General features: G+C 47.5%; 5 protein-coding genes across 6 annotated transcripts; 2 read left to right on the top strand and 3 right to left on the bottom strand.

Moving 5' to 3' along the window:
- Positions 1-431: 431 nt before the first annotated feature.
- On the bottom strand, positions 432-1929 carry BDCG_09352 (uncharacterized protein). The gene has a single exon (XM_045425138.1). It carries the CDS (start codon positions 1713-1715, stop codon positions 1209-1211), a length of 507 nt encoding a protein of 168 aa, XP_045273698.1. The 5' UTR covers positions 1716-1929; the 3' UTR covers positions 432-1208.
- BDCG_09354 (creatine transporter) lies at positions 642-8152 on the top strand. The gene is made up of 2 exons (XM_045425141.1): positions 642-6953; positions 7074-8152. Exons 1-2 carry the CDS (start codon positions 5370-5372, stop codon positions 7449-7451), a joined length of 1962 nt encoding a protein of 653 aa, XP_045273699.1. The 5' UTR covers positions 642-5369; the 3' UTR covers positions 7452-8152.
- Positions 2512-4807, bottom strand: BDCG_09353. Of its 2 annotated transcripts, XM_045425140.1 has the most exons (3): positions 4615-4807; positions 3715-4536; positions 2512-3654 (listed from the first exon to the last, which is right to left on the bottom strand). In XM_045425140.1, the coding sequence occupies exon 3, from the start codon at positions 3616-3618 to the stop codon at positions 3280-3282; it is 339 nt and encodes a 112-aa protein (XP_045282914.1). In that variant the 5' UTR covers positions 3619-3654; positions 3715-4536; positions 4615-4807; the 3' UTR covers positions 2512-3279. The 2 variants fall into 2 exon arrangements, with proteins under 2 accessions (XP_045282914.1, XP_045282913.1); XM_045425139.1 differs by having other exon boundaries at positions 3715-4807.
- A 3576-nt stretch (positions 8153-11728) lies between the features above and the next one.
- Positions 11729-14720, bottom strand: BDCG_09356 (uncharacterized protein; the record flags this gene model as incomplete). Its single annotated transcript, XM_045425142.1, has 9 exons — positions 11729-12395; positions 12534-12809; positions 12886-12991; positions 13070-13341; positions 13409-13647; positions 13733-13892; positions 14055-14229; positions 14454-14613; positions 14718-14720. 9 exons carry the CDS (start codon positions 14718-14720, stop codon positions 11729-11731), a joined length of 2058 nt encoding a protein of 685 aa, XP_045273700.1.
- Positions 14721-15699: 979 nt separating this feature from the next.
- Positions 15700-16204, top strand: BDCG_09357 (uncharacterized protein; the record flags this gene model as incomplete). Its single annotated transcript, XM_045425143.1, has 2 exons — positions 15700-15748; positions 15963-16204. 2 exons carry the CDS (start codon positions 15700-15702, stop codon positions 16202-16204), a joined length of 291 nt encoding a protein of 96 aa, XP_045273701.1.
- Between the last annotated feature and the right edge of the window lie 329 nt (positions 16205-16533).

Consider the following 16533-nt stretch of genomic DNA (forward strand, 5'->3'; position numbering starts at 1 on the left):
CTAACCTACCTCTGCGATGAACTAGACTTCACTGCTGCCTGCCTTCCTGGGCGTGTGATACCGGATCGGAGTGGAATATGTCTCGTATATTTAGGGATTGCCTTGCCATCAATGGCCCCCATAGAGAGATTCCTACCTGCCTACCTGCCTGCCTGCCCGCCGGGCCACCGGCCAGATTACACCAGTTCACGATTGATATACCACATATAGGGCTTGTATGCTACAAATTCATACACAGCTCATGCAGACGATACCAGCTACAATCGATGTGTGCTGTAGGAGATTGCAGTATACAATTTCTATCCCCTGGGCTTAAATAACGGTTGCACGCTACGGTCGATAGATATCGAGAGAGATTTAAATGGAACAGTAGCTTTTAGAGGTTCTTTTCCAACAATATAATAATGATATATAGAATATAGGAAGATGGGTTAATTTATCACCTGAAAAGAAGTGCTGTTTTTTTGCACAGTTACTTTTTACCAACCATATCATAACAAATAGATATATATGAATACTGAAATGCATAGATTAAAACAACAACATACCGGGGGAAATGTTTATCATCTCCAATACTCTATGATACTCCTGAGTTCAATAATAATTGATAGGGCGTGTTGCGTCTTCAGATGTCAAGATGGATCACCAGAAGGGCGCGTTGAGGTGGGCCAATCCCGGCTGTTGATTGGGCTGGGCGGCTCCGATATCGGTCTCTACCGCCAGATATACGTCTGCGTCAACGCACCTTTTCAAGGCTCCATTCCTCCATCTTCCTTGATTATCACATCTTTTCTTGAGAATCACATAACTATTTCCTGCGTCGTTAATGTTGCGCTACTTCGAGATTCCGCCAGACAGAACTTCCTTCCAACTATGTTCAGGCACACGAAGCAGACTGAGCCTATAAGATACTCGCCTCGACTCGACTACCATACCTCATTTTCTCCTCGTAGCCGCCCGGGGGCCTACCCCAGTATGGTATTTGGACATCTCCATGGCCCTTTGGGGTGAGAATATGTGCAGTATCTTGAACAGCTAAAAGTCATGGTCGGGCCTGTCTCTTGTTCCCGGCTTGTCAACCATCTCCATTCACCACGTTCCTAGGACACCTCCGTTGAGGTGCCAGTCGATGACTACGCCGCCGCCATTGAATAACAACGTGGACACAGGACTCGCCTGAACTGTTCCGAATCACACTTCCTCTCCCGTTAGATTATAGAGGACGGACCGTTCCAACCTACAGCAGATGTTGGAGGAGATACACGCTGACTACGCGCAGTTAGATCAGTCATGCCTAACATTCGACTTATCCACAGAGCGATCGAGAAAAGACGGGCTTGCAGGCGTGCCTGTTTCCAAACCCCCCTGTACACGCCTCCCCTTAGAAGATAAGATACCTCCCACCCTTCGAGCAACAAATTGCAAGATACAGTGACGACGCCGAAATGGTCTGGAATCCACACTATACTCGAGAGGGCACTGGTTAGGAGCTTTGTTAGGGCTGTGGTTATGAGGGGAAAGAAGCTGGCTGGCGTTTCTGCGTGGAGCATGGCGCTAAAATGCCTAGGTGCCGCTGATGATGGGGTACCTAGAGGTAAACTAGAGGTAAACACGTTCTCGATCATTGTTCGGATAAGCAGGCTGTGGAACGATATAGTAACTGCTTTGGTCGAATTCGCGAAATCGAGTGTTGCTTGCCACTTTGATCGACTCATTACTAAGTTTCCGCTCTGGCACAGAGCTGCCTATAGACATGAGAGGAAATCCTGCTTGACGGAGGATTTTTATTTTTATTTTTATTATATTTAGACAACCCACATGTCTAAACTTGCCAGGAGAAAGATTTCAGCAAAGCAATTGCAGGGTCGCGCTATAAGCTTGAAATTTCGTGAAAACCAAGTTGGGCTTGCGTTGCCGCCAAAAATGAAGGTGCAAAAAAAAAAAAAAAAAAAAAAAAAAAAAAAAAAAAAAAATCCAAACTAATGGCGAGGCACAGTCCAAGTGCTCTGCTTTATTCTCGACAGGAAAGGGCCCCAGCCCAGCCAAGGTTCATATCATGTGTCATCTGAGGGATGGATGGATAGGGAGATTACATAACGTCTGCAGGGTCGTCTATCCCGAGAAACTAACCGAAACCGCTAGCACCGTGTTCCCGGTAATGGGTTGCAGCAGTAGCAGCAAGCGCCTCACTTCAAGAATAATTGATGGGCTCAGGATTCGGCCGAAAGCGAGGGAGCTAGGCTGACCAATGACACAGCTACGATGTACTTGGATGATGAGTTAACGACTGAATACGGGGTACAGGCATGGAGAGTCAATCGGTCTGCTTCAAGGGGAATTATTATTATTATTATTATTGGCCTCGAGCAGGATTGTCTGCTTCCCAAGTTCACCATCGCACCGGGGGCTGAATCCTATATTTATGCCATGCTGTCTGATCACGCAGGAGAGCTGTTGAGCATGGCCACCCCTGTCTATTACTTTCACGTGTAACCCGTCAGAGTGAGACTGAAAATGTTGACCCGGGTTGACTGAAGAGTCTGATTGGTAATGAAAAGATCTTGCTCTGGTCAAGATACATTCGTATATCAGGTTTCTAGCTTTTATTTTTTATTTTTTATATTTTTTCCCCCTTTTATCGGCTAATTTTCAGTGCTTTATGTTCTCCCAAAAAGCTTGGTCTTTTTTGCCGAAGCGATACTGTCCATGTACGCACAGTACTGCACCCAACAATAGGGATACTGGCAGCTCTAACAATCCATAAGGTCTACAATTACTTCACATTGACACATTCATCACACATTATTGGGTGAGATGGAACGCAAGAAATGATTTTTGATTTTATTCCGAAGAATAGTGAGCAAAAAACCCCCAGCTCCGCGAGGACCCCGCGTGTTTTAGACAGTTCCCATCTGGTTGGTCGGTTCCGCTCAATTCGAGAAATTTGAAGCCTGAGCATCACAGGTAATTTCATTTTTTTCAAAATTTTTTTTTTTTTTCATAATTTCTTTTTCACGGGGGCTTGTTGAATCATTGATCGATCAATTATTGGGGTTTCAGCTTTTACAAGGTAAACATAAGCTTTTGGCTCTCTGCATGAGATCTGTCATTCTCTCCTTCAATTCTTTCTCGCTAGATATCTCTTCTTTCAACCCAGCTCCTCCCTCCGGTTCCTCAACTGAAGGAAGGGAAAAAAACGTCAACGCATGACACGTTTCCTCTCGCGCTGCTTCCGGGAAAGTGGGTGGGCCGCAGAAAAAAAAATTTAGCAAATTGGCTCTAGTATTTAATGCGTGTGGACACGTGTGAGAGGTCGCAGCTAAAGCCCGCTAACAGATTAAGCGTCTCTTGGCGACGATGCTCTCGCCACATCTCCGCTCCGGGGTTGGAGGGGGGGGCTTGAAGGAGGGTTGGGGATATGCTAAACCTCTTTAGGGAGGTCCTTAGGGCTTGGCTTGGAGCACGCGATGGGACCAAGGCCGGGAATACCCATGCGGGGGAAGATGGGGACCGGAGAACCAGACACAACGATGATGATGATGCTGCTGGTGATAGGTGACGATGGTGGCTGATGATGACAGAATTGGGCTCGCGTGCTTGGCCTCTTGCCCTCTTCATTTCACAAAGAAGAGGTTTGTTCCGAGCTCCTGCTACCTATGAACGGTTAGCAGTAAAAGCAACCGGACTGGGGAATTTTCTGGAGAATAACCAGACCAGGATTATTATTAACCCATGTGGATTCGAGTTGCAGGAATGTCTCTTCTGCGAATGAGATGAGCTGCGTGCGACGTTAGCCGCTCCTCTGAACGGTCTTGAAATGGGGACTTGGTCCTCCACCTTGGTGATTGATCAACCAATTACGGATGACACAGAGAAAGGCTTCGAATTTCCCTATCCGGGGTACGCTGGGAATCATCTGGAAATCTGACAGCCTTGACCACTACACTCCCAGGAGAAGAGGTGAGAGAGGGGCCCGGGGGGCCACCACCACACTGTTGCGTTGCTGTGAGTTACGGGTAGCAGGAGTAGTAAGAGTGAGAGTGAAAGTGAGAGGTGAGAGTGAGAGGTGAGAGGTGAGAGCAAGGGTACCGCCGGCAAGCCTGAGAGTACTCTGTACATGCCCTGTAGAAAGGCGCCAAGTTGACCCCAGCATATCAATACATCCCCGCGCCAACAGCTATCTCTCTCTCCGTGTCTCTGTATCTCTCTTTCTTCGCAATGTGCTTTGCTGACGGAGGCAAAGTCAAAAAATACTCCGAGGCCCTCGGGGTATAAACGACTGAGCGAGAACTGTCGAACTTCGACCACTAGAACCGCATGGCACGCCTTCCCCCCCCGCCTCTCTCCTCTCCTCTCCTCTTGGGATCTCGCTTGGGAATGGAATTCGATCGCGAGCAAAACAACACACTAGATCGCGAAGAACTGGCAGCACGCAACAAATGGCCAATCCCCGCTCGCGAGTCGTTATACGAACACACTTTCCGCCTGTGACAGGTCAGACCGCAGTTCCACGGTCGTAAACGGACAAGCTCGGGGCTAGCAATTCCCATTAGTTAGGACTGGGGCCTTGCAAGCATATTGGTTAGCCCTAGGTTAGACTCAGGTTAGCCTCACGTTAGGGCGCCCACACTAGCGCGACCCACCGAACGCAGCAACTAAGCACTGTAAGCAGTCGACCGGGGTGACGGCGGTGATGGCGGTGATGGCGGTGCTGGTGAAAAGTCCCGTTCCGCTGTGGTGCGGGGTCCAGCAGCGGGGATGGGATTCGCGCTGCTGCTGGGCTTGGCGCGAGTCGGCATTGTAACCCTGGGGCTTGGCGCAGAAAAAACTTCCCCAAAACTTCATCCGGGAGATCGTTCTTTTTTTGCAAACCTCCGCCTCCACTGCCACCACCACTGCCACCACCGCCGCTGGGTTAACGAACCAACAACGGTCGGCAATCCAACCTATTTTTTGTCCCTCGCCAAACAAGCTGCTGTCAACCGATCCTGCCAGGCCGCACTACTATATAACCGTGGTCTAATCCATCCATTCCAAGTCTCACGCCGCCTAAACCCAAACCCCCCCCCCCCCTGCTCTTCTTCTCCCCCCCCTCCCCTGTCCCGTCCTCTTCTTCCCTCCTCTCCCCGGTTCGCCCCTGTCCTTCAGCTCATCCTTGGCCGTCTGATTACCTTGCTGTGCTTTCTTCTTCCTCCTCTTTCCGGCTATTTCCCTGTTCTTCCTCTCTTCCTCATAAGCCTGGAGCTGCCCTGTTTTTCCCGTCCCTCTTCCTCCTCCTCCATGCAAGCAAGGAATCTTTCGCTCTCCGTCCTACTGCATCGATCCTAATAGCTCGTGGTCCGGCACGTTTGTTTTTGTGATCGCCCATCATGAGTGTCTTCAAAAAGGTTCTCAATATCCTCGCCCCCGACGCGAAAAAGGCGACAGACGGCCGTGATCAATGGCCGAATCGGCTTTCCTTCGTGCTGGCCGCCATGGGCGGCGCCGTTGGTCTCGGAAACATCCTTCGGTATCCCTCTGTTGTCTTTGAGAACAACGGCCTGCAGTGGTTCATCCCCTACCTAATCTCCCTCATCTTCCTGGCAATTCCGCTGCTCATTCTGGAAATCTCTATCGGTCAAGCTGCCCGCGGTGGAGGTGTCATCGCCTTCAACACGGTCAGCAAGCGCGCAAGAGGAGTCGGTATCGGCACCATCTTAACAGGCTACATGGTTGCGACCTACTACGTTGCCATTCTCAGCTGGGTCATGATTTACTTCCGCCACTCCTTCTACACCCCACAGGCTTGGGCCGGTAGAGGAGAGGAATTCTATATGCAGGATGTCATCGCGAATGTCGAACCCATCCCCGGCACCTTCAGTGAAGATGGCAAATCCGTAGCCACATATGCTAGCTACCCAGGCACCGCCCTCGTTGGAGAGACTGTCGGCTGGGCAGCCTTCGTCTGGTTTGTTGTATTCCTCTGCATGTTCAAGGGAGTCGGCCTGTCAGGCCGGGTTGTGTATGTGACTATGGGTCTGCCGATTGTCATGATTTTTGTCCTCCTTGGCCGTGGCGTGTCGCTTCCCAACGCTGTGGAGGGCGTGAAGATGTACGTGGGTCACTGGGACAGTTCTAAGCTGGCTTCGGGTCAAATCTGGCAGGCAGCTGCAGGTCAGATCTTCTTCTCCACCGGCGTTGGTTTCGGTTACTTCACCGCATTCGCATCCTACAACCCAACCTTTGCGAATGCAGTCCAGGACTCCATCATTATCGCCTGTTGCAACTCTCTCTATGAGGTTATCGGCGCATTCTCCGTCTTTGGCATCGTCGGGTACCTCGGTTTGAAGCCTGAAGCGGGTGACAAGCTCGGAACATTTACTGTTGGCTTCCTGACATACCCACTGGCCATTACAGAACTGCCTGCGTCTGCCTTCTGGGCGGTTGTGTTTTTCTTCACCATCATGCTCGTCGGTCTCAGCTCTGCCTACGCCCTCGTCGAGTCGGTGGTCACGCTCATCGTTGACACAGACTGGGGCAAAAAGGTCCCACGTACCGTCGTGTGCACGGTCGTTATTATAGTATCGTTCCTTCTATCACTCATGTACTGCTCCCAATTCGGATATTATCTTCTCGATGCCGTCGACACGTGGCTTAACAACTTCTCTCTCCTCTTCATGGCGTTTTCTGAGTGCATTGCTATCACCACCTTATACCGCTACAAGGAGGTCGTCGGCCAGGTCGGAGGAATTCCATACCTCATCTACAATGTTGGCTACGTTTCCGCCATGATTCTCGGCATCGGAGTAGGCCATGCGACCACGCCTTGGGCCGGTGCTGTTATGGGCTTTGGCCTCTTTTTCTTCTGCGCAGCCCTTTCTATCTTACTTGCCAAGAACCCTGACACTCGTGCTCCTCGTTTCTGGGCCAATAGTCCAATGTTGGAACGTTTCTGGTGGATCGCCTTCTACTCGGTAAGCAAAATCTATCCCTTCACATGCTCCCCCCCTTTCTTTCCTATCTGTGTTCCACAACGCCTCGATTTCCAATCTCGCCTCCCTTTTGACATCAGGCACTAACCATCAACACTGTAGGGCAACCAACTCACCCGCGATCTCAACGTCGTCGTCGCAACTGGCAAAAACTGGAGAATCCCCGTCTACTGGGGCCCCGTGGTCAAATACATCTCCGCCCCCATCCTCGCCATCATCGTCGGTTTTGCCTATCCCCTTTTCAACTCGAAGCGCAACGACCCGCTCCATATTTTTGCCTTTGCCGCCGCAAACGTTGTCATGGTTCTCGTCGTCCTTGGTCTGGTCATCCCACGGTCGCTGAGTCTCCTACTACCCGCCGAGCGCCTTAACAAGGTCGAGCACTACGCTCCTGGCGTGACACTGGCACCTGTTGAGGTCAACACGGGTGCCATCGAGGAGACCTTCGAGGAAGCCGAGGAGATGAAGCAGAAGCACTGAGATCCCGTTTCCCCTCTCCACCCTCTCTCCTTTCCCTTCATCCCTCTACGCGCTCTTGAGTGTGTTTTTTCCATCATGCATTCACAGGGCTTATTTTTTAATCTATCTATTTTCCATTTGTTATACACATTCCCTCTTTTATGACCCTTCTCAGGCTCCAAAAACCGAAAGCAATAAAAACAAAAAATACAATAAAGAAACACTAACTAAATCAAGAAGAAACTCAAAGCCTCTCGATCTAACTAGCTAGAGCTCCTCAAATCTTTGTCAGTTAAAACAATCGCTCTCCTTGCTTTTCAACAGCATATACCAGGCGAGGCTGCTTATTGGTGCCTGCTCCACTGGGCTGATCTTATCCGAGATTACCCATATTGATCGGATAGTTAGTTATACATACATTAGGTACATACACACGTACTGCGTACATACAAATACTACAAATACATAATAATAATAGGGCATTCTAGAAAGAATTTTAGCTTTTTCCCCCATACTTTCCACCTTCCTGTTTGCCTCTAGCGCTCCTACTAAAACCAAGCAAAAAACGTGTTCAGTGTAAATTAAGTTTATAGGCACGTAATATCATTGGCCACTTAAATTTACAAAATTAACTTGAAAAAAAAAAGCTATTTTAGAATAAAAAAAAAATTAAAATATACTTTTCCAAGGAAATACGAGCATAATTATTAACTACCCTACCCTACCCTCCTCACATGAACCAACCACCCCCACCACCCTGTTTGCGGGCGGGTATGATGCGGTGTGTTTTGCTGTCGCTTTGTGTGCGCCCTATTTTAAGCTTTGCTGGCGTGAAACAAAACCCAGCATCCCCTTATGGATGAAAGAGCAAGTTCCAAGGTTGGCGATAGCTCTTAACTCTAACGCTTGTCTCTCTCTCTCTTATATTATTAGAAGTTAGCGAGCGAGCTTGCCCTGGCGCCTGCAACAGCCGGGGATGAGACCCGGGAAGGGGGGGGGGAGATGAACTAATGAACTACGGATGCTACTCTCCTGAGGATGTGAAGTTAACACAAGGTTTTGAATTAATTGTGCGGTTTTGAGAACGACAAAGGGAAGGAAAAAAAAAAAAAAAAACCCGTATTTTCGGCTGTTGCTGAGATCTGGGGAAGGGAAGGGGGTTGTGGCTGTGGTTTTGTTGCTATTATTAACAACCCATGGTAAGTTAGTTATGATGTATGGTAGGTATCGTGCTGGGAGATGAAACCTCGGCTTATCTTTTTATTTTTCTTTTAACTCCGTAGTTACTTCTCTTTCCTTTTATTATATGGGTTGAGATTTCTCAAATACCTCTTTTTACGCGGTTTTAATTATTTGAATTTTTTGTTGGTAATCAAATGCTTCTAATAAAATTCCAAAATTGTAATCCGTAGATTATTATTGTATAGATTAATAAGTTTCCTCCTTATTCTATTCTTTAACTAGCTTTGTGGCACTCACCAGAGTTGAAACAAGGTGCTTAGAGATATATCAACATGTTTGGATGGAACGGTTTCAAACATTCTTGGCCAAGTATCCCGCCCGAACTGAGCTGAGGATTTTCCCCATCAATTCATCTTCATGATTATTGAAATATATATATATTTCCCCTTCACTTCTTTTCTAAGTTTGAATGATGGCCAGGTCATTTGCCCTGCAGAATCACTGGCAGGGGAGGAGGGAGGGTTAGTACATACTCCGTATATCCCGCAGAGTGCAGCAGAAGGGGCGGGGTGGAGCCAAAGCCTTTCCAATTTCCAAACGCTTCAGAGTTAACTTACTCCGTACATACGTGAAGCTTTTGTATCGGGAATAACTAATTCCACCTCGGGATTAACTTGCTGTTGGCGTTGGCTAATGGCCGGTGGCTGGCGCAGGCAGGGGCCGTTGATTAGCGTCTAAACCGACTCAGCCCTATATACTGTACATGATACGTCTCCCGAATCTTTATGGAGGCTTGGAATCACTTTTACCACCCGGATCACTGGCAATTGCAAGGTGGTTGGTTCCATGCTTCTGAAGAATAGCCGGGCCATTGACCCTTCATGGGCCAATTAATCTGTAGACAAATTTGTTCGAGGTGAAAGGCGCCTTCTGTGGAGACATGGATCAAATGAATGTGTGATGTAGACAGACAACTATATTTTTTGAAAGAGGGGCTCCTTTCTGATAAAAGGAAAGAATCAGTGCTGAGACGCTATGTGATTAACTAGTTAGTCTTTGTGAAAAAGAATTAAAGAATATTAGAACAAACTGAGGACTTTGAACTTATCGCTGCGTGGCTGGCTGCTCGTATCTGTAGGATTCTCGTCGGCGTTAACCTGCACGTTCTGCACGTCTGCCACCTGTTGAAGTCCCTGTTAGATTCCCAGTATAGTCGCTTTTAGCATTGGCCAGTCAACCAAAAATATTACCCTATAAACTATCAGAGGTCAGCTACGCCGGGTCCTTTGAGACTTGTGGTCTGTATATATAGTTAAACTCTCATATATGGCACGGGCACTACGCTGTAAGTTGCAATCTATATCATGCAGGGTCAGCAAGAGAACCTCAAGCTGGAACCAGGGGAGAGAGAGAGGAGCTGGGGAGAGGGGGGGCTGGCGGAAAGAAGCTCAGTGGGGAGCCTCGATATCATGTCTATTCATGTACTTCGTACGAAAACCCCGTAAACCAAATCGAGCCAAGGATCGGGCTGACGTTCAGTAGATCTGTACCGCCACAACCAATTTAGGATGACAAGTTCTCCGTTTTTTCCCTTCCTTGGGTGTTGTTGGCATCTAGCTTCCCATAATGGGTGTGGTGGTACATGTACATGTGCAGTACAAACGCCCGATGTCCCCTGGGCGTGCATGTCACCGGCATGTCACCTTGCAATTTTCATGCATTATTCAGTAAAAATCAAATATCGAGCTATCGCTAAGAATAAATTAGCAAAGGTGGCTCTATCGAAATAAGGGTTGTCTGCAGGCCGCTCAGAATGGGTGACGAAGTACGCATTGCACAGGGAGCTAGATATGTTCACAAGCAGATGTTGGGAAATCCGTCAATTTGATAGGCCACACCAGCTGCATGGTGGCTGTCTCTTCCAATGAATATGCCTGTCTACCCCCTCATTTCATCAGAGATCTTTCAAAAATTAGGCCCGTCAGTGGGCACACAAAAGGAATAGCATTGCCCCGCGTCAACTTACAGGCCGAGAAACAGAACATCCATTGCGAGAGTAGGCCCGCAAAGTCACCAGGCCGTGTGCAAGCAGCATATGGTTTTGGATTTTCATCTAACAAACACACACACATATATATATATATATGTATATATATTTAAATTGTTTTTGAACCTATCAGGTTGAGATGTCTCTCCAAAGACGTACTTCATCTTACCGACCACTGCGTACGCTCCAGATGATCTCATAAGGCTTGGGCAAGTTATCGTGAACCCTAGGATTCCTTACCGGCGTCTTGCCGAACCGCTCCCGCTCGAAGGAAAGCTTATTCCTCGAAAAGCTGACGCTGTCGAGTGAAGCGCCTTCAAAGTTGACAACGAACGCGGGCATTTTCGCACATTTTCGCGGGCCGAAGCATCGTCCAATAAGTCCCAGATCGAGAAGTACAACTAGGAAGGCGCCTTCTTAGAGACGCAATTTATTGAGCTGGATGAGGATCCAGAGTACGTGTTTAAAACTGCGATAGAGGTTCCGATGGTGTTGTAGTGGTTGGAGAAGAAATGGCCGAACATCTCTGGGAGGATGTTGGAAAGATTACGGGGATAAAGACGGCTACTAAACCCGGAAAGGCCACCTACGATGGAGTAGATAAGAGGGACGCTGCGGCAAAGCTCAAGGTCTCGGCTCCTCTCCACCCTGGAGGAGGAGTCCCGGTGAAACTCGGGGCTGAGGGGGGGGGGTATCACAACTCAGGGGACATCTACCTGGAGGGAACTCCGCAGGATAACTTCGTGTTCGCGTATCAATTGCGCAAAATCCACATCGACTGGAGAAAGAAGACTCGTTTAGGAGACCTCGTCGGAGGTGCAGACTTGCATGGAGAGGGGCCATCGATTCGGATTCGTGATATAGCCTGTGTCAACAAAATCGCGAGTAGGTCACTGATTACGAAATAAACAGTGCGACATATGATACCGACGATTTTGGGGCCTCATTACCAAGAAGGGATGTTAAGGTAACTGGCGTCGATGAATGTGACGGGCATCAGTGCCTGATGGTCCAGGCAACCATAGGTTATGAATGTTGGGAATTTCTTTTTGAATGGTGCAGCACTGGTTTACAGGTTGACAGCCTCTCTTATTTTGAGTGCGAAGTAGTGTGCCAAACCGTGATTGTCATATTTCTCTTTCAACCTATCTGCTTCTAGGCTGTGGTTGTCGCTTCCAATGTCGGGCTTCAAATAATTGTATTTGTGATCTTCCGAGTTAAGGCTCATGGATTTCAGTATTGCACGTACTGCTCGAATCGTTTTGAGGCAGGGGAGCTTCTCGCCTACATCCATTATAGTAGGATATTCGTAGCAAAATTGAAATATGATCGCCACGATAGCAGCAGCAACCGGGGTTGAAAACGATGATCCGGACAAGCGCGTCCAAGGAGCTTTGGTTGTCGACCTAGCAGAGACAGTAGGCGGTTCTATTTGCAGAGGCCATATGGACTCAATATCGTGTCCTAATGCCCCGAAAGTGTATCGTGTGTCAATCAAAGGAGGACATGACTCGACCTTGTAACCAAGGTGGTCAGTTGCGAAAATTTTGAAGACACGGTCCTCATTAGCTGGATATTGCAATTGCTGATGGTTGCCTAAGTTCCCCACTGCGGCAAGTATTATTATGCTTGTTAGCGGCAAGGTTAATCGCTTCTTGTAAATTGTCGGTCGTTCGGCAGAAACCGAACGACAACGAGATAATGTCCGCCCCCCACTCAACAGCGCGCTCGATAGCCTAAGCAGCATGAAAAGTTAGTCACAGCAGAATCAATATCCGATAACGGGGAGCTCTCACTTTAGCTACTTTTACATCCGCAGATAAATCACTCGCTAGCGAGTCGCGAGTTCACCCAACCCGAACAAGGAGGTCTACGTTCGGCATGAGCTGGAGTATAATTCCAGCAATGAACGTGCCATGTCCATCTTCATCGATTGGAACGGAAGAGGCTTGCTCAGAAAATCGTGAAATTTCACAGAAACCGGATCATCGCCTTTCGGCCCGTAGCTAGAAGATATATAAGGATGAGAAGTATCTATACCCGTGTCGATTATCGCTATTCGAACCGTCTCTACATCCTCGTGTGGTGTTTTCGAAAGTAATAGTTTGTCCCGAATACTTGCTAGCCATTCCATCCGATGAGCGCTTCCCCTGTGAACACAGTTCTGATCAGCGAAGCTCTTGGGAACAATGCTCAAGATTAGGGCAAGTGATGCACTCGTCTTACTCTCTAGGTTCTGATTGCAAAGAAACTCTAGATGCTTCACCATAGAAATGAATAAAAGATGCGCTCGAACAGTCTTTTGATCGCTCTGGTAAACCCGCTGAAGAAGCTAGAAATGTTAGTAAGAAGCATGGCGCTGAAAAGTAGCAAGAGCCGTGACGTAGGGGCGCATTGGGGTTTAAATTACAAGAGGAGTGATTTAAAGCCCGCTCTCTGCGTGAGTGAGCGAGTCGTTTCTTCCTTTGTGAAGGCATCAGTTCTCTTTCAGAGTCTCCGTTGGCGTCTAATTGGATAGAAGGGTGAGCTAAGGGTGTATCGGCACTGGTTCTTTGATCTCGGGCTCCGGAGGGCCTTGTTTCACTGTTAGCAGTAGAGGTCGGAACTGGTGACTCCGATCGATATCGCTTCTTCGTGCTCGGCCCTACCTTCATAGCAAGCTCCAGGTTGCTGACAATTTCCCTGTAAATCAACTTTCGTATCGCAATAGGCCTCTCTTTCTCTGACAAATTTTCGTTTAATACAAGACCAATGTTCCGTTGTGATAGATGTGGTCTTCCCGGTATGAATTTCGAGAAGAATCTTGGCGAACGACACTAGAGCTGGATGGCCAGTCTCAAATTTAAGTAGCTCTTCTGATGGCGGAAGCCCCGAGGAGAAGGCCATGAAGAGAAGCACATCCTGGTTAACGGATCCCGTAGATTGAACGAGATGAGTGTTCTTTGAATCCCACTCTGCGTCGAAAAAGTCGAGAATGCGGTAACCTAGCTAAAGGGCAAAAGTTCGCTTGTTACTCTGTAATATAAGCTTGCTTATTCTATGGCTTCTTGCGAATCAACCGGGCGAGTGATACGCTTGACGATGGGTCGGCACTGAACTCTTCCGAGGGAAGGCCGTTCCAAGTTCCAAAGACATCACCTCCTCTTATAGTTAAGCCTAATAGTTTGGCTCGATTTGAATCGTCTTGTAGTTGGTTACATATATTTTCGGTACAGTCAAACAAGCTACCATCGCTGCAAGGAAATTAGTGCCTAGTGACAAGTTTGGAATTAAGTCGTGGAGCCTACTCTTGTGAATCATAGAGCGCCTCCTGCCAGTGGTGTGAATCTGAGCACCGAGACAGCCCCAACTGAGTTCTCTATCGTCCGGTGGGAGGGTTACACTGGTCTCCTAACCCGAGCATGACTTCGCGGTTGTTGCATTGGAAGCCTTGAAAAAGGGCGTTAAGAACAGCTTGTTGCGCGGCTCCCGCGTTGTTGTATTTTGGTAAAGTATGTACATGTACATCAGGAGGGACGTCCGGTGACAATGTCGAAGTTTTGAGGGTGAGGTCCAAGAGATCATTCGCTTCTGTCAGTCGAATTATGTTGATATGAAGCTCATTAGCATTTGGGGAAGCCTGAATAGTGTTTGATTTATGCCGCTGGCCATGTCAAAATATCTCATGGGTGTTGGATTTCCCAAATATATCTCTTTAGCGCCGACAAGGGTAAATATCCGGATGGATCACGGATGGCATAACTTCAACATATTTGCGGCTTCGCGAGTCAGTCCAACAACTGATAACAATATACCGAAGCCTTCTTTGACCTTTGTAAAACGTTGCGGGCCATGAGGGCGTGTTTTCCTTCCAAGGCGCTTAGCTAAGGCCTGTATCAAGCGAAATTCATCGCACTGGTAAAGGTAAAAGCTAGGCTCCATCGGCAATAGATAGGCCTCTGTTCCTGAAAATTCCTAGTTTTTCACATAGTAATTAATAATAGAAGAGCAGGTACTGAGTTAAAGTATGTTGTGTGGCTATCAATTCGGTGGTTGTGTGTAGTTAACTAACTACTAACCATGCGGCGGCGGCTCGGGCTGGGCCTTATATACATACAGTAACTAGCTACTAGGCACTATATGTATGTACTGTACTGTACTGTACTGTACTGTACAATACATAGTTATACTTACTGTACATTCATGTACATGTACTTGTACTTACTTGTACTAGTTACTTACTTCCCTAGGTTAGATTGATGTCAATTGTCAATCCATTAATATTGGAAGGGCTACAGTGACCATACCTAGCATTCATTTTAGGTTGCTTGGTTATTGTCATGATATAAGTTATATAGTTCTAGAGTAACTTACGGAGTAACTACAGAGTGGTTAACTTACTGTACACGAATCTCTATGTAGGTAAGGTAACATAACTAATAGTAATAATCCGTAACTGTTACAACAAACCATCAACCATCAACATCACATCAACCATTCTCCGCATCCCTAACTTCTTCTCATAGCCTCACAAGACTTCATTCGACTTTTTCAGCTTCTGGAAAGATTGACTCTACTGTCACTTTCTTCGTACACTTAGAGCGAACTCGGGTAGGGAATCCGCCCCATCACATCACCTCACTGACTGATGGCAGCCAGAATTAAAAGTATGTATGCTGCGACTCTTCACTCCAAGATTTCGCCAATCCACGGTTAGAAAACCAAGAAGATTCCTGCACACCGATGATTATCAATAATGGCAATGGATCCAACAAATATCAAGTACCCAATAAATCTAACATGGCAAGAAACAAACGAGCAAGCTCCGTTCTTTCCTCCTCGCGGGGACTTAACCTCTGCTTCCGCCGAACACGCTCAAAGAAGCATGAGGGATTCAACCAAGGCGGACTCGCAGTTTCAGCACATTCAGTCCTACCAATTTCATCAGGATAACTACCCCAGCCCTTCGGAAAAAAGGCAATGCTGACACAATCACATGTGAGTGATGTTCTACTGTTCTTACACCAGAGACTTTAGAGCGCCTAGACCATATGTAGGGACATGGCCACGATTCGATTGGTACCAAGAAGTATTCCACTTGATGTCGTGGGTATGTTTGCTCTGCAAGCCCAAACAGGAGTTCTATATCGATTTACAGCGCCTACTCGCTCATATGAACGATGAGAACTCACAGAGTAGTGTACAAAAGAAGACCGTGAAATTATTTCCCAGCACAGCACGATAAGAGATCCAACACCAAATAAATGCCGCCTATGTCTCTACGAAATTTGGAAAACCGCTCCACCTAGACATCTATATTCCAGGAAGAGTCGGAAGCAGCCGTTGCGAGAGATGGAAGGGCAAGAGTGCCAGAGTCGATTTGGAGATGAGCCACCCCAAACCCCACACCTCCATTGATGAACATTCACTCGACTTTGGTGGAACGGCTGAAAGTTTTGGCAGCGTCGAAGACCCACCACCAGGACCTAAGGCTTCTAAAACTATGTCACTACACGTCGCGGGTCATTTGCAAATGTTAATGTTATTGACCATCCGCCTAGCATAAATTACAGAATGATCAAGAGACCCTAATTGAAGATATCAAGAGCGATAGCATCAATGTTGATATTGACAACAACACCTGTCATGAACAAGATATTGCCTTGTTCTCGGACACCGACGTATCAAAAAAGACAGAGGAACAACCATTGGACGAAGCACGTGCTAGTAACTTATAGACGTTGACAAGAATTCGCAAATCCCAGTTCCAGATACCGAGGAGTTGAATGATTGGAGCCATATCCCCCGCAGTGATTTTCCCCCTGAGAACGACAAGTTTCTACAGGAAGTGGCAAAGGCGGGGGCATAATCAATCAACAACCATCAAGTAAGGTT

Source organism: Blastomyces dermatitidis, assembly GCF_000003525.1.
Source record: "Blastomyces dermatitidis ER-3 genomic scaffold supercont1.15, whole genome shotgun sequence".
Classification (NCBI taxonomy): domain Eukaryota; kingdom Fungi; phylum Ascomycota; class Eurotiomycetes; order Onygenales; family Ajellomycetaceae; genus Blastomyces; species Blastomyces dermatitidis.